Consider the following 27,975-nt stretch of genomic DNA (forward strand, 5'->3'; position numbering starts at 1 on the left):
CAGGAAAGATTTAAATGGCAGTATGTATAATTTTATTTTCAAATGAAAAAACTTTTCTTCATGAACGACTCTTGGTATTTAGTGCTCTTTGATAAGGTAGTGAAAGTGAATGTAGTTCCCTTGGTTAGAGTGTAACGTGGTACGGTCCATAGAAAGGGACCGTATGGACAATCATTTCTTAATTTTCTACGCTCTTGATATGGTTTACATGTAATTTTCTGTTATTCATGGGCGCAGTTTGACGGGTAACAAGTAACAAAAGATGCACTGGCTGATATGTGAAAGCTAAAATTTAATACATTTAGAGCAGCGTGATAACGCAAAAATAAACAATTTGTTTCTTGACTAATAATTTAACCAACATAAAACGTAAGTTGAGAAATATAACACGTTAAAAGTAGATGCAGTTTTTATGGACGTACTGATACTGAAATAGTGTGGGACATTTTCAAAAATGCAAAAGGCCAATGTTTGGTTTATTCGTTCCAGTGAACACTCCTGTGGAAAAGGCTTATTCTATGGTAACGAAAACACAACAGGGTTAGTTTTAGGTGAGTGTACACTAAAAAGAAAAAAAAAAAAAAGATAAACATAATTATGATTATTACATTCCATTCTTGACCCCAAATTCTCATGAATTCTACACATTGGACCTTTAAAAGAAATGGTTTGCGTTATGCTTGTGCTAAATAAAACTTAGATATACCTAACTGGAGCATTTTTTTTTTATCCTCAATTGCAAGCTTTTCATGAGATCCCTTATCCATTTGAGGCCAGCAAAACATTCTGTAGCAATACATTTACCCTCTGCCACCAAACAAGTTTTAATCAGCAAAAGCAATATTTATTTAGCCAAGGCTGACATGATTCTTTCAGCTTGAAAAGCTAAAACCAGATCCCGTATGCAAGTAAGTGTAGCCTGTATCGGAGCCTGAGCAAAGTTAAATTAATTTAGTAGATTTAAAAAATCTGTCGCTAGGGGACTGGCAGAACAACACATTAAACTCACCAAACTTCTAATGTGTAATCAACACAACAAAAAGTGGAAGATACTTTTATTACACACTCCTTGTCCACCCCCTTGGCCAGTTGTTATGAACGAGGAGCAGTATGTGAGAGTAGTCAGTCCCTGGATAGGTTACTTCTGTGTAGTCTAGTATCCAGACCCTTTGCGTCCCTCCAATTCGAGAGGAGGTTATCACTTTTGAAGAGCTCTCCTTTGCCCAAAACGAGTCACAGTGGCTGATAAAGTCATATCCGGTGGCAGTAAATACATTATGCGGACACCTCTTGGACTAGAGGAGACAGACGGCTTACCCAGATTTTCAGTTGTCTCACTGAGGATTTTGAGATCCTGTTGAAGATTGAGATTTATTTCAATTTTGATTGATTGGGTAAGATTCATGTTGTTTGTTCCTATATGTTCAATGACTGCACTACATGTAGGCTACATTGATCATATGGGTGGTGGAGTGGAGAACCAGAATGAGCGGACATCTTCAACAGTGTCTTGGATTCTGGCACCAGGACATCAGTATGTTTTTCTCCTTGTTAATTCCATGGATCTACAGTATTTGGTTAGCAGGAATTCAGAATTTCTGCAGTTCTTGGAGTACAAACTGAGATTAGAGGGCACACTGATTAGAAAGTGGTCAGTGTGGTTAGCACCAGTGACCACTGGTGCGTCTACTTCCAAAGTTATTGTTGTTTTCTGTGTGAGTACGACAGATACGAGAGAACCATTGAGAGAGCAGGAAAGGGATCCCACTTCTTGATCCAGATGAAGGTGAAGCCATTCTGTCTGTCAGGTCCACCAGAACTGCAAATGAATTTGACAGCAGGGCAGCATCACTGTCTCTATCCACTAATGCTTCACCCTGAGGAATGCATACATCCCATCTTCTCTGCCCATCAAACAGTGTTTAACCCATTGTTCACCTCCACCATTGAGGTTAGGTTATAGTCTAAGTTCATTTTAAGCATTGTAAAAATGACTGGTTGGGGTTAGGTAAGGTTGGTTTGTTTGTTTTGGGAGACAGTGGACTCAGGTTAAGGTGAGGGGTAACACATATCAGTCAAGAAAGAGATTTATACACATGTCTGACACCAGGATGGCAGCACCTTATATGACATCACCATGCTTTGTCATAGACAGCCAAGATCTAAGCTGTGCATCACGGAAGGAGTTTATTGACCCACGATCGCACTGCAAGATTCCAATAAATCCCACACACTAAAGGAATTTATTTAAAAACATAACGCAACCTCATTAGAATGCTGTCAGCTGTATCTAGACATCTAATAAACTTTCATTTTACAATCAATCAAATTTTATATGAATGTTTTGTATAATTAATGTCAGGTATTAATTTTCTGTTTGTACAGACCATTTATAAAGTAGATTAACAAAATCTTAAAGCCGAGCACAATCCAGTAATACTTAACCATAAAGGAGACACAGCACAACTACTGGTACTGAGTAGATAAAGTTATTTGAAAAACAACCATGAAGATTTTGGCCAGCAGTCAGATTATTTAGCCTTCCATATCAACAGAATGGCTGCCTTTACTTTCAACGGATGATAAATGTCATGTGACCCGACTGCCACACAGGACAGAGACACAGCAAATTTAAATGCCTGAGTGGGACATTCAGGAGATCGTTCCAAGGCACCTCTGCCACTGTTATGGTAACTTTATCACTGAAAACACAGTATGCTACCATCGACATTTAAGGCACATGGTTGATCAAATCTCACAAAATAATCAAAATTCGTATTTTGGAAAGCTTGCAAGGTCTCTTGAGGGAAATATTTGAAGAAATCAATAAATAGAAACAAACAGTTCTTATGATTGTTCCTTGTATTTTTAAGTCACTAGTACATTCCTTTATTGCAAGTATACAGTATAAATATGGTAACACAGCAATTGTACTGTATATGCAATTGTCTTAAAACAGACAAGTTCACTGCAGTAAGTTCCATTAGCTGATTTAATGTCTGCAATGTTCACATCAGCGAGGAAACTTATCGTCATTGTGTCACAACACTAAGTTCTCTCTTGTCTTATGTTCTTCACTTCCTCTTTTTCTACTGAGAAACCGTCCATCAGCTGTCTGATGCAGGTAGCCATTATAGAAGTCAGCTGCTGTCAGCCTTTTCTTCAGGAGCACTGTCTTGAATCCCACCCAGCCATCCTGGAACAGGGAATACAGATCAAAACAAATGTTTGAGCCACAAAAAAGTATCAGAATGACATAAATCTAGAAGAGAAGGGGAAATGAATGCAGAGCTATTGTCATGACATCTAAACTATGAAACAGGTGTTTTAAGAGAGGCTTTTTATCTAGTGTTCTAATATTTGAGACCAGTCTCAAGGCCTCAGCGTTTTGTCTTGTAATCGGCTGCATTTTTATTCAGTCTTGTCTCAGTCTCAGACAAAAGGGCTCTGGATTTGATTTCAGGAAAAATGGGATAGATATGATCGCATAAAACTTTTATCCACACTTGGAAAGGAAGCATAAAGAAAAATAAGATGAGCAGAAGTGATGCTACAAAAGCTACCTGGCTAAGATTAGCAATCTGTACTTCACCCAGCCAAAGAGATTTAGCAAATATTAGCTATACATGCATATACTGTAAGTTATGTTTCAGTGTGCTAGTTACTGTTGCTTGCCAGGAATCTGCCTCCTAGCTAATTGTGTAAGCTACCAAATTTAGTTAAGATAAATTAAACTAATGTAGTGTTAACTTTCTCTGAGTCTGAAGGGACAGGGTGCGTGGAGACAAAATGTTGTTCCTAAGTTATGTTTGTGTGTTTTGAGTATCGTCAGCTCGTCTCTCTCTGACTTGCTCAATCACTGTTCCCACACTGGGTGTTACTGTTAGGTCATGCTTAAAGGAAACACACACCTACCACCTCTCCTTTGATGTTTAATCACCTTAAAGTTAATTGTTACTTCAGTGTGGTGAGAAAATTAACTGGATTGGCCATATCATACTACATTAATAATATCCTTGTGTAACAACCTCAAAAACTTGGTTGCCATAAAACCTTCCCTCTGTCTGTACTGTGTTGATTCACACATTCCATGGTTTTGGTGATCTTGACTATACTGTCCAATTTTTCTAGTTCTTCTTCTAATTTGCTTGTTTCTTACTTTGCTGTTCATACAAACTCCACACGCCCTCAATGTTAACCTGCTGTACTGATAAATTCAGCATAATATCAGTAGAGCAGCCATGTCATAATCACTACTCTGTTTCGATTTGTTTTTATCATTTGGTAAAAAGCTGCTACCAATGCAACAGAACACTTTCTGCAGAAACGCTTTAGATATATAGCTATAGACACAACTATAGATATAGAAAAAATTCTGTAAACTAAGAACATTTTCAAAAATGGAAGTGCTAATAGTTTATTTTTCATCAATTAACAAAATGCAGTGAATGAACAGAAGAGGATTCTAAAATCAAATCAATATTTGGAGTGACCACCCTTTGCCTTCAAAACAGCATCAGTTCTTCTAGGTACACTTGCACACAGTTTTTGAAGGAACTCGCCTGGAAAGTTGTTCCAAACATCTTGGAGAACTACCCACAGATCTTCTGTGAATGTAGACTTCCTCAAATCCTTCTGTCTCTTCATGTAATCCCAGACAGACTCAACAATGTTGAGATCAGGGCTCTGCGGGGGCCATACCATCACTTCTTGTTCTTCCTTATGTATGTTTGGGGTCATTGTCCTGCTGCAGAATAAATTTGGTGCCAGTCCTACACCTCTTAGTATCCTGTATTTCTCAGCTTTGAGGACACCATTAATCCTGCAACTCTTCCATGAAGACGACTTCTGGCCAGACTTCTCCAGACAGTAGATTAGTGTACCTGGGTCCCACTGGTTTCTGCCAGCTCTGAGCTGAGGGCACTGCCGGACATCTTCCGATTTCAAAGGGAAATAAGCTTGATGTGTTTTTCATCTGCTGCACTAAGTTTCCTTGGCCTGTGTCTACAATCCTCAATGTTGCCCGTTTCTTTGTACTTCTTTAACAGCACATCTTGAAACCCCAGTCTGCTTTGAAATGTTTGTCTGGGAGAGACCTTGGTGATACAGTGTAACCACCTTGTGTCCTGTCACTGTGCTCAGTCTTGCTGTGGTGTATGACCTGTGACATGAAGCTGTCTTCCACAACCTCACAGTTTTAAGCCTCCTACACAGCTGTATCTGTTTCAGTTAATGACTGTGTTTCAACCTACATGTGAAACTGATGATCATTAGCACCTGTTTGGTATAATTGGTTGATGACACACCTAACTATAATCCTTCAAAATCCCTGCCTTTGTGCAAGTGTAGAAGGCATAGGGTAGTAACACTAAATACTGATTTGATTTAGATTTTTCTTTGTTTGCTCACTTTGCATTTTACATTTATATTTTAATCACAAAAGGAATTACTGATATGTCAGGAATTACATCTTATTTATTACATATTATCTGAGTGACGTGATGGCACATTTGCACAGATGATCTGAATTTTTCGTTTCAGATCAATTTATAGGATACCATTAAGATTCAAATGACTACAATTTTATGCATCACTTGGCTCTGTTCAAAGAAAAATGTGTTGGTGTGGTGGTAATGTGGAGTAAAGAAGGACACGTGAGTTGGACAGACCTTACAACAGACAGCCAGAGTGCTGGAATGCTTCTGATAGCTCACTGAGCCAGGGACTGGTTTCTTCCTGTGATCTGCAAACAATATGAGAGTGATATAGGGAGGTGAGTGGCATAGGGCAACAGCACATACACATGCATGTCAGATCTCAATGCTATGTGGACTGACTGAAAATATTCACATTCAAATGTTCCTCAACACAGAAAAAGCAATATTCTGGACAATTTAATGACTGTCTATCATTGCATCATTTGTTTATTGACTGATTACTGCATTTAGGGACACACCTGCACACACAGATGACAGTGATCAGAAACCTGGCTATGTTGTTAAAGGGAAAATTTGCCATATTTTACGTCCAATCGGTAAAACTGAGTTCTGCTGCTGAAAAGTCTGTTCCTCTCATGATGACAGTAAAGGCTTGGATTTAGTCTCCACTTCAGGGTAGCCGGAGTGTATGCCACTACTCAGAAACAAATCTTACTTACAAAATATTCCCTTCATCTCTCTGCTCAAAACAGGATATGTTTCCAACACTGCAAAATGCTGAGGATGTTATGAACGGGGATCCCTTTAACAGCGTTTTGGCTGACTCGGACACTGAGGCACAGTAATTTCGGCCAAAAAGTACAGCTGAAGAATGGAAAAGAATGGAGGCCAAGGCTGTGGCTGCATTACACGACGCAAAAAGAGATCGTCAGCAGGGACCAAGTTCGCCAATTGCTCTTGTTACTAGAGGCAAGAACAACTAGAGGTGTCATGATTATTTGATCAATCATTATTCAGTCAAAAGAAAATTATTAACTTACTATTATGAACTATTTTGATAATCAATTAATTGTTTCAGTCATTTTTCAATTTAAAATGTCAGACATTTGCTGGCTCCTGCCTCTTAAATATGAGGATTTGTGCTGCTTTTCTTTGTTATTAATGATATCAAATGAAGAGTCTTTTGGTTTGGTCTGTTAGTTAAACAAAAGAAACAATCCCAAGACATCAGTTTGGGCTATGGGAAATTGTAATGAGAATTTACACTAGAGGTGCACTGATTGCAATTTTATTGGCAAATTCTGATTTTCCAATTTTGTGAAATAACTGTGGCCTGCCAATACCAATTTTTGCAGATTCGTATTTTCTTCCTAGGACCTATAATATATATTAAACTTCCCTCAAAATAAAATGTTCTGCAACTGCAGAGAGCTACAAAAAAATTAAAAATTAGCTGTACACCCAACTTTATCTGATATATTTTATTATTTATTATTACTTTACTTTAACAAGGTACAACAGATTTAGATAACAAAACAAATGTCGGTTACTTATATCATTTTATAGTAGTTCTGGCTAGCTTTAGCTTTAGCCGCGTTTAATGTCTGATTAAGTTTGTTTTTCCAAACATTTTAGTGGTAGCCCCCGAGCTATTAAACTCTTTTATTTATATATCTATATATATATATCTATATATATATATATGGATCAGCGGTTAGGGTGTCGGACCCGTAACCGGTGGATTGCTGGTTCGATTCCCCGTCCCGGTGTCCATGGCTGAGGTACCCTTGAGCAAGGTACCTAACCCCCACTGCTCCCCGGGCGCTGCACGCGGTCGCCCACTGCCCCGGGTTTGCTGTGTGTGTGTGCACGTCACTTGGGTGGGTTAAATGCAGAGAACAAATTTCGTTGGAGTGAGTTCCCTCCAATGACAAAATATGTCACTTTAATCTTAAAATCTTTAATCTATATATATATATCTATATATCTATATATATATATATATATATATATATATCTATATATCTATATATCTATATATATATATCTATATATCTATATATATATATATATATATATATATATATATATATATATATAGATATATAGATATAGATATATATTATATATATATATTGCTGTTTATTTTGTAGCTTAGCCTGCTGAACTAGGCATTAGCATGTTCCCCGGCTAATGTGGCTAGTCTGGGGAGATATCGGGCTAAAGTTGCTGGACTAACTATAACTACAAGAGTAACTGTTGGATCTTGTTAACTGACTTTTGTCAAGTTGCTTTTTGTACTTTATACTGCAGTGCTGGCTCAGCTACCATTAGGTAGCTCCTTGCTGGTATGTTATGTGTGTTGTTGCTGGAAGTGAATTTATCTGGCAGACATGCCCTGAAGGTAACGTTATAGCTACATGTGAAAAAGAAATGCCCAAAGCTCAGGAATTCACTTGCGTGGCAATGCTGTGTCACTAAAATTAGCACTCAGCAGCTAGGTTGTGGGCCGTGGGCATGGGTGTTAAGAGAGCCAATCTGCACTCCCCGACCTAGAAAAATATTCACTATCATCCAAACCCAACCCAACACACAATTCGTCAATTTTAGGAATTATATTAGCCCAACTGTCAGGACATGGGACTGAGACAAGGCTTAAGGTGCTAATCCTACTACTTTCTTTCTCCACTTCTCCCCCACCAACTGTATGTGGAAGAACTAGGATAAATAGACAGACAACTTGTTACAAATTGCTACAGACTGTCGAAGCATCAAAACAAGCACCTGTACCATGAGTCATGGGCTAACCCACTCATCGCTACTGCCTGCACAGCTCCAACTTTCTGACAGCACACACTGAAACATTTATTGTTTCAATTGACTGCATTTACCATCAACCCTGAATGGATATCCACATAAAACATGGCAAAGCTACTCTCCAATATGTCACAGTATACTAGTCACTCACAAACATATCAACTACTCCAAAACCTGATCAATGTATAAAAGAGTGTGCATGTGCAGTAAATATATTCAGTCCAATAAAAATCTAACTTTAACAAACCCACCTGATAATGAAATGTTACATCTTCCTACAAAATCTAGGAGTTTTATTGTTTTGTCCATCCATATGGTCCTCAAAGGCATCTGATGACAGAGATGAGGATCATTACAACAATATTCAATGACCTTCCATTGTTCAAACTGAACATCAGTCCAGATCAGTCATCATTACCCGGGATCCGATGGCACGATTCAGACGATCGATATGGTCACAGGTTTGGTCCTCCCACACAATCCAGCTCATGGACTTGCTGATTTTTGGGGCTGTTGTAAGGAAATTAGTTATGAGAATTCTTTATTTTATGTTTTGTATGACTGTGTCTATATAGTTCAGAACCACGTACCAAATGTTGCATCTGTCTGACTTTGCTCCTTCTTATGTGCCAGTCTCTCAGTCAGTGTCATCAATGTATCAATCAGCTGCAATCCAGCATACAAATACAGCCACCATGTTACCATCCTGTTAGCAAGAAGATAAGGTAACCATTTTCACGTTCCAACAACTCACCAGATGTGCTCCTTTCGTGGCTAGGGCAGTTCCAAGCTCATCAGCTGTACATTTCTCTGGGACGTGATGGAGCTCCTGGTTCAGAATGGGGCCCACATCAAATCTGGGATATGAAGACATGTTTAATCTGCTTATTGAAGGGAAAAAACGGAATGAACACTGACAAGTTTTCCCCATGTATACCTGTGAGGGCGAATCTGCATGATGGTGACTCCTGTCACAGTGTCACCATTCATGATGGTGTGGAAGATGGGTGCTGGACCTCGCCACCTTGGCAGCAGGCTGGGATGAACATTCAAAATCCCACTGCTCGCGCACACACACACACACACAGACAGACACACACACAAGTTGTTGTGTTGCTATGGAGATAATGTATATACACTGAACACTGCTGACTGACATGACATTGGATAGTTATGGTATTAAGTTTCAGGCAGTCATCTTCAGCTTACCTCCTGAGGAGACAATCATACCATTTATTAAACCAAACTTTGTGTTTTATGCTTAATGTCATAAATTGTGGTTAACTTGTTTTTTTTTTTTATCTTTTTATAAGTACAAGTATACCCCTTCTTATCATTCGGCCAGACGTATGAGCAGTTAGATCATCAGACCAGCTGTAAAGAACTGACAGTTGAACAGGAAAACTGTGCAAGCATCATGAAGCGTTATGTTAGAGTTGCTCTATTTTCTAGCTTTAGGGAGTCATCTGCCTTACTGTTTCATAAATTGAGAATATTGTAAAAAATGTTTGCAGATTTGTTTATAAAGCTGTCTATAAGATTTTCACTCTCATCCAACCAGATGGTCTAGTCACCTTGCCATTCTGGTTGTTAAAACCTGTCTCAATTTCTTTTTTAGAAAACATCCAGGACCAATATTATGGGACAATGTTAACCAGCTCCCAGGTCACATCCTGTCAGTGTTTATAACAGTGTTTAACAAAATCTGTGCTAGTTCACAACATGTCCTGAAAGATTTCAAGGTCTGGGACAAATGTGAGCAATTTCATTCAAAAGTTATCTGCATTTAAAACAAGTAATTTGGCAAGTTTAACTGTGGGATAATTTGTGTTTATTCACCACAAACAGTCCGAATAGCTTACTCTACATTAGCTGTAAGTTAGTGAGCAACTTCAGCCACTGAGGATGTGTGTGTCTGTGTTCAGATCAACATCTAATTGACCTCATAGTTATCAGACACTCTACCACTCTGCCACCTGCTCATCAGGAGCGAAAACCATTCACCATCATTCATTGTTTTCTATTCTCCCAGAAGCTCCAGCTCCGCCAGCAGCTCTCTCTTCCAGAGCTCTGAGGACCTCAGCAGCAGATCCGTCCCTCTGCACTGCTCAGTCCTCCCCATTACATGCGCACTTTTTCACTCAAGATGAATATTTTGTCCGACTTCAGATTTTTTCAGTAATAATCCGACAATTACCAGATAACAGAAACTCTGGTTTAGCAACAATCCTAGAGGGCTCACTTATTTAGTTAAGGCTTACTCTTGGTTATTTTCTTGGAGGTGTTTCTTTTATTATGATTATTTAGGTCCTTATGGTACTTATCCTATCTTTGTAAAATTTTATAGAATAATATTTTTTTTGGAAGCCAAATATTGGTATTCAAAATTGGTATCAGTAGTTTCTATTTATTTGCTGTTCTAATCTGCGGGGCAGGGGAGGATTTAAAACATCACTGACAAAAAAAAGTGTGCTCACTATGGGAACTTGTTGATCAGTCTCTCGTGGAGTAAACAGCCAAAAGACACCACCACCCCAACATCAAACTGTCCATCCACATTGTCGGGGGGCCAGGGGTGGACCGGAAGGTGGTTCTCTTGAGCAAATTTCTTTACTGGGACGTCACTGGACAAAGTAACAACCTCAAGAGACTCCACTATCCCATCACCGCAGCTCCTACAAACAGAACAGAACAGGAGTTTGGTTATCATGCACTCACTTCTCTGATTCAAGATGATGAAGCCCAAGATAAATATTGAACAATACATTTTTCTGTCACCAGTTTTAGAGCTGTCTGTGACCACACTATAGCCATCCTATGAGTATCAAAATGAAGATCAGGACTTGAGGGTTTGGGTGTATCTGTTAGGATATAATTAGGTCACATTTGGATTCAGAATTGGACAAACATGATCAACTAATAAGTAAATTCTACAGGTTCCCAGTATGGAAAAAACAGTGCATTCTCAATAAAGTTACAGTGAAGCAGACCACAGAGTGATGCCCTTATAAGTAACTAGCCTTATTGCTACAGAAGTTCACTTTGCCCTTTTGTTTCTGCATTGAAAAGAAAGAAAAATAACCTCAGGTCTGGGTGTTCTGACGCTCTAAGGTTCAGCTCAGTCTAATTTCACGCTTTCATGTTTAATCATAACGGAGCACGTCGTGCCGTGTAATCTATGTGTACGTAATGTACTCTTGTGTGGGACTCGCACCTGCTGGATGAGAGGAGTTTTAGTGACTCTAAAGCGAACTGATCGGACCCAAAGAACAAGAGCCTCCACGGGGGTCCTGAGGATGACATGCGCCTGCAGAGCCGCCGCTGACCCCCTTCAGCTCCCTTCCTCCTCACGGTGTGTACACAGCAGGACTGAAGGTGGTTGAGGACTCTCAGAGGAGCTCCTGCTTTCTTGCAGTTCGCCCACATGTTGTCGCTTCCGCTCAAAATAACGTGTAAAAAGTGTCAGTGCTGACAATGGCTTCATTTCTGTGACCGAAGTAACGTTAGATTTGCCCTAAATGTGTCGGCATAAGGCGCCGCCATGTTTTCCTTTTAACTTCCGTCCCCGTCTTCTTCGTGTACGGCTATCAGCCATCGGCAAAGCAGTTTACTGCCGCCAACTGGATGCAGCCGCGTGGAGAAGAAGAAGAAGAAGAAGAAGAATCAACTTTATTGGCAGTATATATATTTTTACATACACACACTGAATTCGTCTTCTGCATTTGACCCATCCTTAGTTGAACACACACATGCAACACCCAGCAAATTACATGCAGTGAAACACACACAGGAGCAGTGGGCAGCATCAAGCGCCCGGGGAGCATATTGGGGGGGTTAAGTGCCTTGCTCAAGGGCACATCAGCCGGCTAATGGAGGGGGGGAGTATTTTTCGCATTAATCACTCCACCACACCCAAATTTTTCCTGCCCGTCCGGTGGGGGAATCGAACCGGTGACCCTCCGATCACAAGCCGCTTCTCCAACCTCTAGGCCACGGCTGCCCCCTGAGCAGATGGGTTTGACCAAGGAACAGAAGTTGCAGATGTGACGGTATATTTATGATCATTTTCCAAAATCAAAAAAACAAGAAATGGCAGCAGCCCAGTGGCCAAGCAGCTGCTTGAGCGTCTTGCACAGGATTGCGCAACGCCAGCGAAAGCTGGATGTTATCAAAAAGTACCTCGATTTACCCTAGCAGAGGTCACAGAATGAGACAGAATCACGAGATATGACTGCACAAAGGTCGTACAGATGTCCTCCAGTGCGTAGGGATTTGAATGTTAATTAATTTCCATAGTGTAGTAGCTGCACCACAATATTATTGAGGAAAAACACATGTAGGGATCAGGATTAGCAACATAATTTAAACTCCACTGTTAGTAGTAGTACAAACTGGGAATGAAACTCAACAATCAGCTATCTTTCTCTTGAGCTACTCACCCCACCTTTAATGTGTGACTGAATAAATGTTTCCTGAAGCTCACACCACAACATTATACAGTGGCTTGCAAAAGGACTCATACCCCTGGAACTTTTCCACATTTTGTCACATCAAACCACAAACATCAATACATTTTATTGGCATTTTATGTGAAAGGCAAATGTGGTATAATTGTGCCAGCTGAAAGTTATACTGAAATTGGAAGGCAGCTCAGAGAGGAGAACTAATGGTGTAAACTGTGCTAAGAAGCACATAAAAAAAATAATAAAATAATAAATAAACAAGTGCAAAGATAAGGCCAGTGTAAACTGTGCTAAGAAGCACATAAAAAATAATAATAAAATAATAAATAAACAGGTGCAAAATAAGGCCAGTGGAAAGTCCCCAGAAAACCTAGGGCAGGCCTACCTAATGGTGTAAAAAGTCACCACCCAATCCAGGACAAAAAGAGAAACCTATTGGTGTGATTAAAAACAAAGTTGGCAAAAGGGATGGACAACAGGCGTGGAAAGGTCCAAACCCTAAGGTATATAATGTGAAGCCACCAGTCATTCTGTGAGAGACCCTTCATGTGTACCTAGTGTGCTTTGTGAATGGTTTTTCCCTTTTTTGCCGGCATTGAAGTCTTTGCTGCTCAGAATCCTGTCTGCTGTTGATGATTCTACTGGACTTCGAGGGAACAATTTGACACAGTTAAAACTTAGAAATTATTGTGGTGTGGCTTTGAGCCTCCGCTCTGAGCCTACACGACACCAACACAAAGTGTCACACAATTGTGAAGTAGAAGGAAAATTCTACGTAATTTCCAATTTTTTTACAAATTAAAAAACCTGAAAAGTGCAGCGTGCCAAAGTACTCAGGCCCCTTTTCCCTGAGCGCAACCAGCTGTCATCAGAAGGTGCCTGATGATTGCTGAATGATTGAATGTTGACGTAATGATTAAATGGAGTCCACCTGTGTGTGATCTAATCTCAGTATAAATACAGCTATTCTGTGAAAGCCACAGAAGTTTGTTAAGTGAATGTTGGGGGGGCATTATGAAGTCCGAGGAACACACCAGACAGGTCAGGGATAAAGTTGTGTAGAAGTTTAAAGCCGGGTGAGGTTATAAATAGATTTCCCAAGCTTTGACCATCTCATGGAGTACTGTTCAATACATCATCTGGAAAGGGCACAATTACAAACCTACCAAGACATGGCCTTCCACCTAAACTTACAGGCTGAACAAGGAGAGCACGCTATGTGTGGTGGAAACCTAACACTGCACATCACTCTGAACACACCATCCCCACTGTCAAACGTGGTGGTGGAAGCATCATGCTGTGGGGGTGCTTTTCTTCAGCAGGGACATGGAAGCTGGTCAGAGTTGATGGGAAGAAGTATGGAGCCAAATACAGGGCAATCTGTTGATGTCTGCAAAAGGCTTGAGACTGGGACAGAGGTTCACCTTCCAGCAGGACAACGAGCCTAAACATAAAGACAGAGCTACAATGGAATGGTTTAAAAGAAAACACATTCATGTGTTAGAATTGCCCAGTCAAAGAGCACACCTAAATCCAATTGAAAATCTGTGGCAAGATGTGAAAACTGCTGCTCACAAACACTCTCCATTTAATCTGACTGAGCTTGAGCTGTTGCAAAGGAGAATGGGCAAAAATTTCAGTCTGTTGATGTGCAAAGTTGGTAGAGACCAACCCCAAAAGACTCGCAGCTGTAATTGCAGCGAAACGTGGCTCCACGAAGTATTGACTCTGGGGGCTGAATGCTTTTGCACACCGCACTTTTCAGTTTTTTTTTATTTGGAAATCATGTATAATTTTTCTTGTACTTCACAATTGTGTGCCACTTTGTGTTGGTCTTTCACATAAAATGCCAATAAAATGTATTTATGTTTGTGAATGTGACAAAATGTGGTAAAGCTCCAGGGGTATGAATACATTTGCAAGCCACTGTAATTATATTCTTAGTTTACAGAGTTCAAGTTGTTTGAAGCCTTTAGGGGAAGGATGCTTCTTAAATTAGAAGTGACGCAAGCCCACTTCACCAATGCCTTGAGGAGGGTGGGTTTGCTGGAGGCCTGACAAGTGACATCCCAGGAGGACACTGGCAATGTGCTGCAGGAACCATGCCAACCTGCAGACGACTTGGGGAGTTTGTGCCTTCAGATTAAGTCAGGCTCTTTCTTCAAGGAGAGAAGAGAAGAGTGAGTGCAGAGGGCGCATTTCGTCCCTGGTATTTCGACAAGTGACACACGACAGTAACACGTGTTCTGACGTCAACAGATTCACTACTTAAGCTTGGAAGCTTGAGGGAGCCTGGGAGGAGCACAAAACTGGTAGCAACTCACTTGGGGAAATGCAGCAGCAAGGGCGGACAGGGAAAGAAGCCATTTTATATAATTGGTCAGGTAATTCTGATATAAACATAGCACTGTCTGTGCATGTAGAAATATTTTCAGATTGTATAATTACAATAATAAATAACAATAAAACTACATACAGTGTGTACAGTCTTTTAAGAGTAAAAATCAAGTACTTTTCAAGAACTTTCAAGGTACCAAAATCAAAAAATCCAACAATAACACTCCCCTGCCTCTTTTTATGTGGATGTTTGTTTTTTGTGCATACTTTATACATGAGAAATTAGCTGGGAAACTTGTGTATACTGCTCCAAAAACAGCTGTTTGGAACGTTCCACAGGTAAACAGGTTCAGTGGTAAGGTAAGTGATAGTGTCATGACGGGGTATGAAAGGGGCATCCTTGAAAGGCTCAGGTGTTCACATTAACACTACATGGGCTCAGGAACGATGAGAAATCTTTCATCTTTGTCCACTATTTTATCACTACATCAGATATGCCCAAGCTTCTGCAGAGCCATCATGGTTTCTTACCAAACTCTCTTCTTCCCAGAAAAACGTAGTGCAAAAACATTTGCAGTGCAGACATTTGGTGTAAATTATACCTGTCTCGGGACAAATGTAGACATAGTTCTAGAAAAATATTGATTTCAAAATATCATTTAAAATACCAAACTCTTCAGCATAGAATAGACCAAAGTCCTCTCTTGTATATTTTAGTTTTCCAGGCTTGACTGAAGGTGTCACTGTGACCAGTCCTGTTATCAGCTAGCATCTATTTCTGAGGGAAAACTGACAATACATATTTGCAACCCTGTTACTGTAATTACAGAATTGCATCTCTTTCAATTCTCTCACAAGGCACAATCTATTATTTAGCTAAAATAAATATTTAATGTTTATTTCTGAAATAACATCTATGATTACGTGTTTAATCCGGTTCCTGAACCATTAAAGCAGGGTTGCAACGAGCATAGTGCACAGTAAATGAAATTAAAAAGTCTAGCTTTTGTGCCTGAGCTGGATGAATCTCTTCTTTTGACAGTTCATTACCTGTTTTAATTAAACAGAGAAAATGATAACATAAAGGGTCATCCTTCATCACATATTTTTACCAGACGAGTGTCTTCGCTAGCACAAAAAAGCCAGGGGTCCAGATTCCCACAGTGTAACCACACCCACCTAAGAAACCACCAAGAAAAGCCTGTGATTTTTAAAAATGGATTTCTTTTATTGATTCATGTGACTGTTTTCAAAGGCTTTTCCACATTGCCAGGATATGGTTCTGGTTTCATACTCTAGCTCCACCAACAGTCAACTGGGATCAAAATCGTTTCTTAACATTAAGTAGTTTAATTTGAGGCAGCTGATCAAAAAAACACTCACACCACCTTTGATATCATGTCATGTTACCATTTTTTTAAGTCATATGGGTCATTCTGAAAGGCTAAATAACCTGTTTGGTTGTAATTTTTGTAATAACCATAAACAAAAACAATTGAAACTATCCATGGCTAGATACCAGTAACACAATATGCATATTTTTGTGATTTGAATGTCATATAAGGCAGTATTAAAACAAGGTACAGACATGGTTCTAGGGGCATACAACTCCTCGTACGTGTGTAACAAGGTGATGTGCGAAGCATGAACAGGATGTGTTCAGAAGCAACAGCTGTTCTGTGGTAGTTCATCTCTGAGCTGCAGAGCACAGATCAATGGGAGCATGAAGGAACTATTCAGTGGTTTCCTATGTTGCTATGCTGTCTTATTTCTTAATCAGGGCCACATGTCTAGACAGGAAGAGGGTCCTTTGCTTTTTTTAAATATCATTTCAGTTAAAGGCACGCATTTCTGTAACACAAGTCCTTAAATACAAGAGTAAACTCAAAGCAATATCAATATTACACAAGCTGTCAAATAAATAGCATATTCTGAATAAGTCTGTGGGGGGAGGGGGGTATCAGTCTGGTTGATTTGACATTTCTCTGTGTTGGTCTTTGCTGGTTCCGGTGACTTGAGCTTCTGGTTGCGAGTACTCTTCAAGGAATCTGAGATGAAATTCTTTTAGTTTCTCCAGGAGGACTTTCAGCTTCTCTGGGCTTGGAAGGATGGTCATTCTAAGAAACAAATACACAGTTTGTTTATATACACCACTGTTTCACTTCATCACTTTACTCTCCTGGCAGGCACAAGCTGGAGTCCGCTGGGGATGGGCATTTCTGAGTCATTTCCATAATCATTTCATTAATGGATTGTAAGGGTTGGTGACAGCGGCACATCTTAAACTCCACTGTCAGTTGTAGCCCATCTGCTTTGCTCATAACGCTACACTGCACTCCAGTAGCTGTTGTTCACCGCCACAGTAATTTGAACGTGGACTCAGCAAACGCCAGCAGCTCTCAGAAGTCTCCTCCTTCCACAAACCTTAACGGGCGCATATCTGCAGCTCCTTGTCATGATGAGCTGGCAAATGTTCTCTGACATCATAACAACATGCTAACACTGGTAGCTAATGAGGTGATGAGTCATCACATGTTATCCGTCTCCGCTGGCTTGGCCATTTGGCTTTCAGCCTGTAACGGAAGATCAAGTGATGACTGACTGAAAGCGCTGAACGTTATCGAGCCCAGATGTGTCATTTTGACTATGTGGATCCATTATCTATCTGTTATCTGTCCATTATCTGGCAGTGATAGGATTAATCAGCACTGTAAGAACTCATCTGACAAGGGCTTGAACCTAACGGATGTTCATTTATATAAAAAAGTCCCGCACAGCAGGTTTAACAAACTGTGAGTAAACCAACCACAGCTCGGCGTAAACTAGCGAGTAGGACATATCCTGTGTAAAAAGTTGAAATTTAGGCCCGAATACAACACAGACAGAAAAATCATAGTAATAAAAAATAAAAATAACTGCTCGTTCATCATTCAGAGTTTGAAATCCAGACAGACGGGTGGTCTGAGTCTTTGAAAATGATCTGTCTTAATCTTATTATAAGGAAAGAAGGAAATATTCATGGTAACCTGAAGTGATAGGTTCCCTCTCTCTGGCCAAATCCACTTCCTGGGACCACGCAGATACCAGTTTCCTCCAGCAGTTTGAGGCAGTACAGCATATCAGGAGCCATGGACAGGGACTGCACATACACACAAACAGGAATGATACATTTAGGTGAGCAGCTGTCAGGCAGTGCTGTTGATCTGATCAGTTTTAGAGATGTTTTGACACAGATCTATTTCTGCTTATTACTGTGTGACAGGCCCCTGGCAAACATTCCAGCCACAAAACAACCTATGTCTGTGCCATGTCCACATGCGGTAACAGACCTGGGCTTCCTGAATTGCTCGTGCTGGGATGAAGATCTGAGGGAAGGCATACATGGCTCCTTGGACTGGATTGCACTTGATCCCAGGCACAGAGTTCAGGATTTGCTCTGTCAGCCTTGCCTTGTGAGCCAGGGCATCCAGGACTGAGCGCTTCTCCTGGGCACAACATAACACATGATACACAAGAGTAAGAAAATAATCTAGTAAATTACTGCACATTGGTATGGTATTAAACTTAAGTTCCCACCAAATGGTCACCTCAACACATCCCTGGCAACAGGAATTCCTTCCTGGGGAGGTGTAATCACTTCAGAATGACATCTTATTGACTGTGGATTTAATGCTTAATGAATAGATCTACACTCTATAGACAAAAGTACTGGGCCACCTGACCATGACAGCAACACAGACTTGTTTTGTAGGAGGTGATGGTGTGATCCATGGTACCCCATTGTTCAGATGTCTATTGCAACTTGGGAATTATAGACTCAGGCAGAGGTGAGTCACAGTGCTTCTGCCTTTGGTCAAAAACAGAATTGTTTCAACATGTCTCAACGGTTGCTGTGCTCATAACATCGGAACAAACAAAAGCCAGGCACACACACACCTTTGTAAACTGAGCGTAGGAGGGCTCGTGCTCTTTGGGGGGATTTACAATGACGTCCATCGCAGCCTGACCAGAGACGGGAGGGCAGAGGCGGACAGACAGCAGTTTGACTAGCTGGGCGTTCACCTGTGGGTCCATGTTTAACACCTCCATGTAGCCTCCGCGGAAACCACACCTGATTGGGAGACGAAACAAGACACAGTCAAAATAAAAGGCAATCTGCACGAGTCGTGTGAAACTGTCTGTGAAACACATCATTACGGTCCAAGTTACCCTGGATGAGCAGTTTACATAGTCAAAGTAAGAATCCATAGCTGGAGGAGGCGATTCATTTTTTGGGAGCCTTTTGAGTTCCCAGTTAAAGAGATACTAGACAAAGTCGCAGACTGGTAAAAAAAAAAAAAAAAAAGGCACAACATTAAAAGTCATATTTCTGTGAAAAAAATCTTTGCTGAAAGTGCACCAGTCAGTCCAATATGTCTGCCCTGTATAAGAGAAAGAACGTTACTATCATTCCATGGATAGTAGGATGGACTTTCATCTAAGATGGAGAGATATGCGACAAAACTGCAAACAGAGGGCAAGCTAGCCTGGCTCTGTCCTTAGGAAAAATAATCTACCTGCCAGTACCTCTAAAGCTCACTGAAAAAAAGAGTTATCTCCTACACTGTTCTTTTATCCGTACAAAATCCAACACACAATAACAACAGTTTCCTGTTTTTTTTTTTAAGACGTTATATGCTGAACTGGTCCGGAGGGAATGACTTCCTGGAATCCTCACCAACTGCCTGGAAGCCTCACAGTAATGACAAAACTCAAAGGAAGTTACTGCGCCTGTCTCCTGACTGTAACTAGATATTTATCTTATAGACATGAGAGTGGTATCAGTCTTCTCATTGAAATCTGTGAGAAAGTTTTCCAACACGTGGAACTGGTTCCTCTCAGAAACAAATTTCATTTTGTTACTTTGTACTTGGGAATATGCAGATTGGAGTCTTGAATAACAACAGAGACATTAATAGGTTGCATTATTAAGGAAGAAGAAGAATGTTAAGAACGTCCCTCTTCTCTGCTCTACTGCTCTATGAACTGTGCTACTGTTACAGGTAGAACCAGCTGAGCGGAGAGCTGAGAAATACAATAAGAATTATATATCCTGAGTTGCCAGGTTAAAGGATTTTGTGCATAAAAACACTGTATATTTCTGGAGAACTTGCTATAGAGCAAAAGGAAATACAGTGTCACTCATTCAAATGCTCATTCTTTACCTGCAAAGAGAAAAGCTGCTGTGTGTGTGTGTGTGTGTGTGTTCATTGCAGAGGATACTCACTCTCCAGTGTAGCCTTTGGAGGTGGAGTGGAAGGAGGCCAGCTCCACATTGTTGAAGTACTCAGGGCCCATCTCATAGAGGACCTTCTTAAAGGAGTGGAAGTGACAGTCTGAAGAGTACACGTTGTCCTGGTAGACCTGGAAAAATACCAGCCACGTTGATCACAAACTGTGACCCGTCCAATCACAATCACACATTCATTGTGCTGAAATAACATCCACGAGCTGCAGTTGTAGCCTGCGTGAAGACTAATACAGACATCCAATGATGAATTCATTAAGAATTAATAATAATATGGACATATTATGGCCATTGTTAATTATCCATCCCTAATATTATCTCCATTAATAATTAAGAATTAATTGTGGACATAATATGACTTAACACCTTAATAGTGTTTGCTATTATACCTTTCATCTGAACATTAAAAATAGAAACTACAATAACTACTTAAAGATTTACTGTCTGAAGAGATTTAGGACTCTTCTGTTTTTTGAATTCACTAATATTTGTGTTATGTCTTCTTGTTTCTTACTCTCAATTAGACTACATGATTAAATAAAGATTAGATAAGTAAAAAAAAAATAACTTTTTTTTCTTGAAATGAACATCCAAGTTCTCATAACATTACAGGGTTTTCTCTGCAACAATTTGGATTTATTCTGTCAGCTTTTTTTCCAGTGAAGGGAGATCTTAATGCTTCAGCATACCAAGACATTTTGGACAATGCTATGCTTCCAACTTTGTGGCAACAGTTTAGGAAAGGACCTTTTCTATTCCAGCATGACTGTGCCCCAGTGCACAAAGTCCATAAAGACATGGCTGGATGAGTTTGGTGTGGATGAACTTGACTGACCCACACAGAGTCCTGACCTCAACCCCATCCAACACCTTTGGGATGAACCAGAAACATTGTGAGTCAGGCTTTTTGATCCAACATCAGTCTCAAAATCTTATTGAAAGCCTTCCCAGAAGAGTGGAAGCTGTTACAGCTGCAAAGTTGTCTTTGTATTTAAAATGCAACATCATTAAAGTCCCTGTTGGCATAATGGTGAGGTGTCCCAACACTTTTGTAAAAACCTGATCCTCTTGACTGAAATAGGTAGCAAGCAATTTTTATCAGTTTTATGCAGAAGAAGAGTCAGATGACACACCAAACGTCCTTTTTTATGTGACCACACACACAGCCTGAAGCAAAAAGCTTGAGTTAACAAAGAAAGTTAATAACCACAGTCATCATACTTGAATATCTCTGAGTGGGGTAAGAAAATATTAGCAGATAATTACCAGCATCAGCTATCAGCTGGGCTTTGCTGCTTGTTTTGTATAAGTGACAGAACAGCTTCAGTGCAGTCTCTCATTCACCATGCCATTAAACTGACTATCTCTTGTATTTCTACTAGACAAATTCTAGACTCTTTCATGTGATTTAAATACACTTAAATAGGTAGCAAAGAGTGAAAATGCTTCTTATTACAGCCACAGGTCAAAGTTGTTTACTAGCTTTATCATAACCGCAGTACATTTAGAACCACGTGTTGACTAAAATACCGCGCAGATACCTCAGACTAAAAAAGATAGGAGCTCAGATTTCAAGTCAGGGCAGCAGAGGTTTAAATGGGATTTGGACACGCTGACTCATGTTCATATCGCAGCAGCGAGGAGAAACCCTTCGGGAGAAAACACTGTCTGACACATTCGATACCTGACGTAGTCCCAAAGGATCAAGTTACCAAGGCAACTCAGGTCTTTTCAACTTAGACTTTCTTTAAATAAACCTGATTTACTGAAGTGAGTCGTATTGTAATGCTACTTTATGAAGCATCTCTAAGGTTGCTCTGGATGACTCTCACTGTTTTTCACAGGGATTATTTCCTCAGTGGAAAGTAGTTCTAGGAATGAAACTGTCAACAATGAGGTCAGAGTGAAATGATTAGGTTACTCGCAGGAGTGGTCAGGAGGCCACTGAATTTTTAACAATAGATTTTCAATGTTATGATTCATATTCAACTGCATTGTATGGGGGGTGGGGGGATAATCTCTATCCCGCTATCCCTTTAAATATCCCGCTATCCCTTTAAAAATGTAGTTTAAAGTTTAAATATTTATTTCTGAGGAGGTGGTAGTGGTAGTACGTATGTGCCGGCAGCAGATGTTACCTCATCAGCCATGACAAACAGATTTTCCTCATAGGCAAAGTTCAGCACTTCCTCTATGCACTTCTTACTCTGCACCTGACCTGGGAAACATAGGAGGGGATGAGTTACTGTTATATACACTGGATTAATTAATATTACTGAATTGAAACACTTAAAGAAGACCTTCTCTTATCAGAAACACAGTAAACACATTCGTGGCTCTTACTCTTCAGGACAAGTTTTAATAGACAGCATGACCAAGTCGCCTCAGCTAATGAAAATGAATATCATCCTACCGGTGGGGTTTCCAGGGTTGATGATGCAGAGGACTCTGGGCTGGCAGTGCTGCTTGGCCGTCCGGTAAGCTCGCTGCAGTTCTTCAATATCCAGCGCCCAGCAATTGGCCTCATCCAGGTAGTAGTGAATGTGCACGGCCTCTAACTCCGAGATGGTTGCAGAGTACAGTGGGTACTGGGGGATGGGAATCATCACGCCCGTCCTGGATCTGCCCTCACCCGACACTAGCAGCTTAAGGATGCTCTAGAAACAAGAGATATGACCTGTGATTCATCTGTTTGTAAAAGCTGCTCCTCATTATCAGATGTACATATTGCTAACCCAATCAGAATTATTTTAACAGCTTTCTTCCACGCTCCAAAAACTAAACCCTCTCCTAAAGAAATCACACCACACTGAAATCAGTACTGCATAAAATAGTTCAACACCCCGAATATTTCACTTTCATGACAAAACACGGAGTCAAGATGAAGGGAGTGTGTGTGCAAGAGGAAACTCGAATTCAAAACGATGCGTTCCAGTTACTTCTTTGTCAGCACCCCACCGCCTCCTCCCTCCCACCAGCCCAAACACGCTGCTCATACCATGATGCCATCACTGGCCCCCGTGGTGAGGTAGATGTTGTTCCAGTCAGAAGGTACACCCTGGTCTCTACGTGTGACGTAGTCAGCAACGTCCCGTCGGACACACTCCACGCCCTGGCTGGCACTGTACGAGCCTGAATCAAGATCACAACATACAGCACACGCCAAACAGTTTTAATACAGAGATGATGCTGCTTTTATCTCAGTGCAGTAACATCAGGTTTACGTCTAACTGAAACGCTCAAGGATAAAATGTTTTTAGACGTTTTCCCCCCGCTGAGCAGAACTATGCTGCGTGTGGCTGGTGAGTAGGAGAAGATCGATATCATGGGTAACTGCTACATTTAACATGGCAATGATTAATACTCAATAGCCTCTTCAGCACACTTGGGCAAATTAATCTCCATCCTAACATAATGAACACTAGAAAATTAAACTAAAATATGCTCATAACTGCTGCAAAATAGTTACAGTAATAGTTATTCTAAATATCTGGATGAAAAGCATTACATATGCAGGGTATTGTTTTCACAGATACTTGTGCTAACAGAATGAAACAAACTGCTTCAGCTTGCTCTCACTCTCCAACATTTCACCTGTTTGAGACCAGAGTTAAAACGGGATGTGTTAATGTGCCTAATCCCTTCTGACATGTGCCCAACTGAAAACAGCACAAAGACAATGTTTTCAATATTTTACCTCATAAACTTCATTGAAATCACTTAGCTGATCATGTCAAATCGTTTTCATAGCTCATGTTATAAAGCCTCTTGGTAAATTTGCCTCTATGTATTCTGGTATCATCTCAGGTGTCGCTGCTCACATGCACACACTTATCCACACACACGGTCTGGCTCACAGTAAGAAGAACCACACACACACCAAGGCTTTGTCCTCCACAGTCCTGGAGGATGCGTCGGGCTCGTTGCTTGGCATCATCGGGAAAAGCCGGACTGTCCAGCAGTTCGGGGAAACAACACAGAGCCACCACCTGCAGTGAGGCACAATTTAGACACACCAATGACAAGATGGAAAAAAAAAGAACATTCCCAGAACATATGTGGGAAGTTCTGTGAACCATATCTTACCCAAAAAAACAATCTGATTCCTGGAACATTAAGAAAACTTTCCTGAAAAACTCTGAGGTAAGTTTTCTTTAAAGCAAAGATTCTCCTACAGACAACATCTGTGCAACATTCCCCAAACAAAATTATTGTTTGGCAGTTAGGAGCTCATACTGTGAATGTAGGTCTGTTCCTGCAAACTTCAGCGCCTGTCCAATGCTCACCTGACGGACAAAAGTGATTGGCTGCTGGCCCATGGCATGAGCATCACCAATGTTGGCTTTGATGACCTCAGTGAAAGGCTGCTTCACACCCTAGACAGAGACAAGAGAAAAATATCACCGTAATACATCATCTTGCTAATTTAGGCACATAACTGCACATTGTGTGAAAGTGGACAGGACTGACCAAACTGGACTGTTTAAACTGTGTGCAGGCCTGTGCACAGGATTCGTTGGACTCCAAAGTAGATCCAGTGAATGGCCCTTCCCAAAATCATATCAGCATTACCTTCTGGATATTGTACACCTTTTCTTCCTGGAAGAAGCCTTTGGAGCAGACTAAAGAAAGCTGGTCGCTGCTTTATTACTTAAGTCTAAAGCCTTTGTTAGCTCTCTCTTTATCTCCTCCTTTCCTTCTGGCATCGCCATTTATGTGCAGCTCCAAGCACAGTAAGGAGTAACTTAAATAGTATATAGCAGTTATTTAAGACCATTAAACTGATCAATACATGGCATTTTGATACGCATACAGATGTTATTAAACAGGCAACATTTTTACTCAAGCACCAAAAAATGAAATGTTTATTTTTTTGCTTGAATAAGTAGGCTTGATTTTAAATATTTTGGTTCAGAATAAAATATGCTCATTGCTCATATTTAGACTGGCTTGAAGCCGCTCCTGCCGCCCTGCCCTCCGGAGACCTTCACGGGATGATGCAACACATCTGTAGCGCATGTGAACAGTCGTGTGTGAAATGTAACTTATTGCACTCTTATAATGTTTTATTTAACACGGAATGTAGGCGGTTAATGACATATACACTTAAACCGCGAATGGCCTTTAACTCTCATCAAACTCCTTCCATGATGATCACACAGAGCAGGTGCATCAGCGTTACCAAGCGTTATCTGCTAGCTAGTTTAGGCTAATGAAGTTACAGCACACATAAACAACGAATCTCTGTGACCAGTGGGGTAACTCTTAGCAGCCATACCCACTAACCTGCTGAAGTCTTCTCTCGATGTCCCCCGCTTTGATAACAATAGGTCCTCTCACGGCATATTCTACCGCTTTCACTTGCGGGTTTAAGGTCGCCATGGTCAGGGTCTTCTCTCGCATCCTCACTGGATCTCCCGTTTCCACAGTGGCCTCTGCCGTGCTGAACCGTTTCAGCCCGCACTGCTCTGTAGGCCCCTGCGTTTTAGATCGAGCTTGCTGCCATAGATGTGAACAAAGCGAGTCCGTCCGGAGGGGAACATGAGGAGACCGGTGTACTAAGTGTTTAAGACGATGCATCTTTCCTCAGCTTCAGCTCGGTGGCTCATCAATCGAGATGGCTGGTTGATATTTACACTATGGCGTTTGTACGGCACTTACACTGAGGCACACGCAGATGGGCAAGGCGCGCTTTCCGCGGGCTCACCGTCCGCCTCGGTCCTCTGTGAGACTGTGAGAAATCACATTCCTACCATTTTATTTGACCTCCATCTTTTTTTTTTCTTTTTCAAGAAAACTTTATTGACCACAGCATCTGCGCTAATAATTAATACGAGACGCAATTATATACAGCTTCAAAGCTAACTAGAAACTCCTCAGCGTCATCTGTAGGCTATAGATAATACATTAGATAAAATAATTAGAGATACCACAGATACTTTTTATGGAATAGGGTATCGATTTTAATAAAATCGTGTCCAATCTTAACTTGGAAATAAATTAGTTAAAGGATAAAGAGCTAAATGTATAAGACTACTACATATTACTCATTTCATCGTTGCTTGAAAAATGCGAACTACAGACGTACACAGGATATGATTCCCACCAAAGCACAAAGGAAGTCAGGTCTGTGTAGAGACACAACAACTGACAACGAAGATGAAGAACAAAGAACATACTGAAACATCCGTGTCTGATGGTTCAAAATTCTTCTATTTTTATTTCCTTGTCTGAACTGAGACAGAAAAAAAATCTAAAATACATATCATACATATGGGCCTAATATATAAAACATTACATTTACAGACAATGTTACTGTTTTTTAAGGCCTTATAATCAAAATACCCGATCTTTAGCATCATCAAGTATATGGCACCTTGTTAAGTTTAGGTATGACTATCATTATATTTGCTAATAATTATTTCATACTGTGTACTGTGGTGCATGGTTGTGTGTCATAACATAGCAATTTTATTATTTATATTTTTTATATGAATGCATGGTATACATTGGGGAGGGGGCCCAGTGTCTGATAATGTGTACAATATCCATAATAATTACTACACTGGCAATGACCACTGACCACCACCACTGCTTGAACAGACAGGTTGTTGAACAGATATAAACTGTGGAGTATGATGACAGTACACCTAAAGACAGTATTGTGGCTTCATCGTCACACAAACAACAAATGAACATCAACAAATTAACAAGTGACATAGTGTATGTGGCCACCTGTAAAATGCATCAACATCAATTATTTCAAATAATGACTCAGTTTTGAAAAAAATGAACATGATAACAGCCTGAATTCTAACCTGTGAAATATTCAGGGACTAAATGTACACCTATTTCCTCCTGCAGAGGCTCAACACCACTGCCAGGAATGTGTGTTTTGTCACTGCCAAGTTGGTGAAACCGTGTGACATGCTTGTTTTGTTTGTAATCATTCTTCCAACTTAAGTGATGAGGTATACCTGCCAAACTGTAAATCAGAACTCTGGTGAAATGCTTGGCTACAGATGTTATATGTCAGAATTGGCTGGACGGTTTATATACTGATGCAGTGTGTATTTGTTGGCCAGCGTGTTTGTTAGTGCTGAACATCTATTTTCTCCTTCTTAATTCTGCTTCAGAATCAGTTTTATTGCCACGTATGTTTACACATACAAGGAGTTTACTTTGGCATAAGGTGCAAATACACAGTATAAATACAGAATTAGAATTGGAAGTACAATATTTACAATAAGAAAAACAAACTTAAAGTTACATAATAATGTAACATGTAAATCAAAATCATGTTTACTGAACAACATATTCATCCATTCTCTTTGTCTTCCGCCTCTGTGCTGAGGATGATTCTGAGACTGCTATCTGGTTTGCCTCACACATAGCTGTTGTTCTGGAGTAAAGATCTGCAGCAGTGGTATCACTGCATTTCTGCTTCATGGTGTCAGTCACCGCATTTTTGTATGTGACTGCTTGGGCAATGCCAATGGTCTCCTAAACCTGCTGTTACAGACAGGAGAGTGTGGAAATCCATCAGCAAATACACTGAGGAGAATTGTTTGAGTTTTGCTCTCAATCCAGTTGCTGTAGGTGTCTTGATTGTGGAGAAGCACTTAATGATAGC

General features: G+C 40.4%; 2 protein-coding genes across 2 annotated transcripts; both read right to left on the reverse strand.

Moving 5' to 3' along the window:
• Positions 1-2,847: 2,847 nt before the first annotated feature.
• mtfmt (mitochondrial methionyl-tRNA formyltransferase) lies at positions 2,848-11,859 on the reverse strand. Its single transcript, XM_046392674.1, has 9 exons — positions 11,470-11,859; positions 10,733-10,930; positions 9,193-9,315; positions 9,010-9,112; positions 8,846-8,921; positions 8,674-8,765; positions 8,507-8,585; positions 5,670-5,743; positions 2,848-3,196 (listed from the first exon to the last, which is right to left on the reverse strand). Exons 1-9 carry the CDS (start codon positions 11,679-11,681, stop codon positions 3,041-3,043), a joined length of 1,113 nt encoding a protein of 370 aa, XP_046248630.1. The 5' UTR covers positions 11,682-11,859; the 3' UTR covers positions 2,848-3,040.
• Positions 11,860-16,259: 4,400 nt separating this feature from the next.
• Positions 16,260-26,112, reverse strand: gpt2 (glutamic pyruvate transaminase (alanine aminotransferase) 2). Its single transcript, XM_046392802.1, has 11 exons — positions 25,629-26,112; positions 24,629-24,718; positions 24,223-24,331; positions 23,341-23,474; positions 22,756-22,999; positions 22,481-22,560; positions 20,322-20,458; positions 18,992-19,166; positions 18,385-18,540; positions 18,082-18,194; positions 16,260-17,172 (listed from the first exon to the last, which is right to left on the reverse strand). Exons 1-11 carry the CDS (start codon positions 25,920-25,922, stop codon positions 17,016-17,018), a joined length of 1,689 nt encoding a protein of 562 aa, XP_046248758.1. The 5' UTR covers positions 25,923-26,112; the 3' UTR covers positions 16,260-17,015.
• Positions 26,113-27,975: the final 1,863 nt, after the last annotated feature.

The sequence above is a fragment of the Scatophagus argus genome, chromosome 1 (assembly GCF_020382885.2).
Source record: "Scatophagus argus isolate fScaArg1 chromosome 1, fScaArg1.pri, whole genome shotgun sequence".
Classification (NCBI taxonomy): domain Eukaryota; kingdom Metazoa; phylum Chordata; class Actinopteri; family Scatophagidae; genus Scatophagus; species Scatophagus argus.

Bases quoted from the DNA above. Each gene is read 5' to 3' on its own strand.
- gpt2 (XM_046392802.1), bottom strand. From the start codon at position 25,922: ATGCATCGTCTTAAACACTTAGTACACCGGTCTCCTCATGTTCCCCTC. The intron at 22,561-22,755 runs GTAGGATGATAT...TATGTTTCCCAG, and splicing joins CAACCCTGGAAACCCCACCG to GTCAGGTGCAGAGTAAGAAG. The intron at 18,195-18,384 runs GTCTGTTACCGC...GTGTATGTGCAG, and splicing joins GAGCAATTCAGGAAGCCCAG to TCCCTGTCCATGGCTCCTGA.
- mtfmt (XM_046392674.1), bottom strand. From the start codon at position 11,681: ATGTGGGCGAACTGCAAGAAAGCAGGAGCTCCTCTGAGAGTCCTCAAC. The intron at 10,931-11,469 runs GTGCGAGTCCCA...TTCTGTTTGTAG, and splicing joins AAACTCCTCTCATCCAGCAG to GAGCTGCGGTGATGGGATAG. The intron at 8,922-9,009 runs GTGAGTTGTTGG...GCTGGATTGCAG, and splicing joins CCACGAAAGGAGCACATCTG to CTGATTGATACATTGATGAC.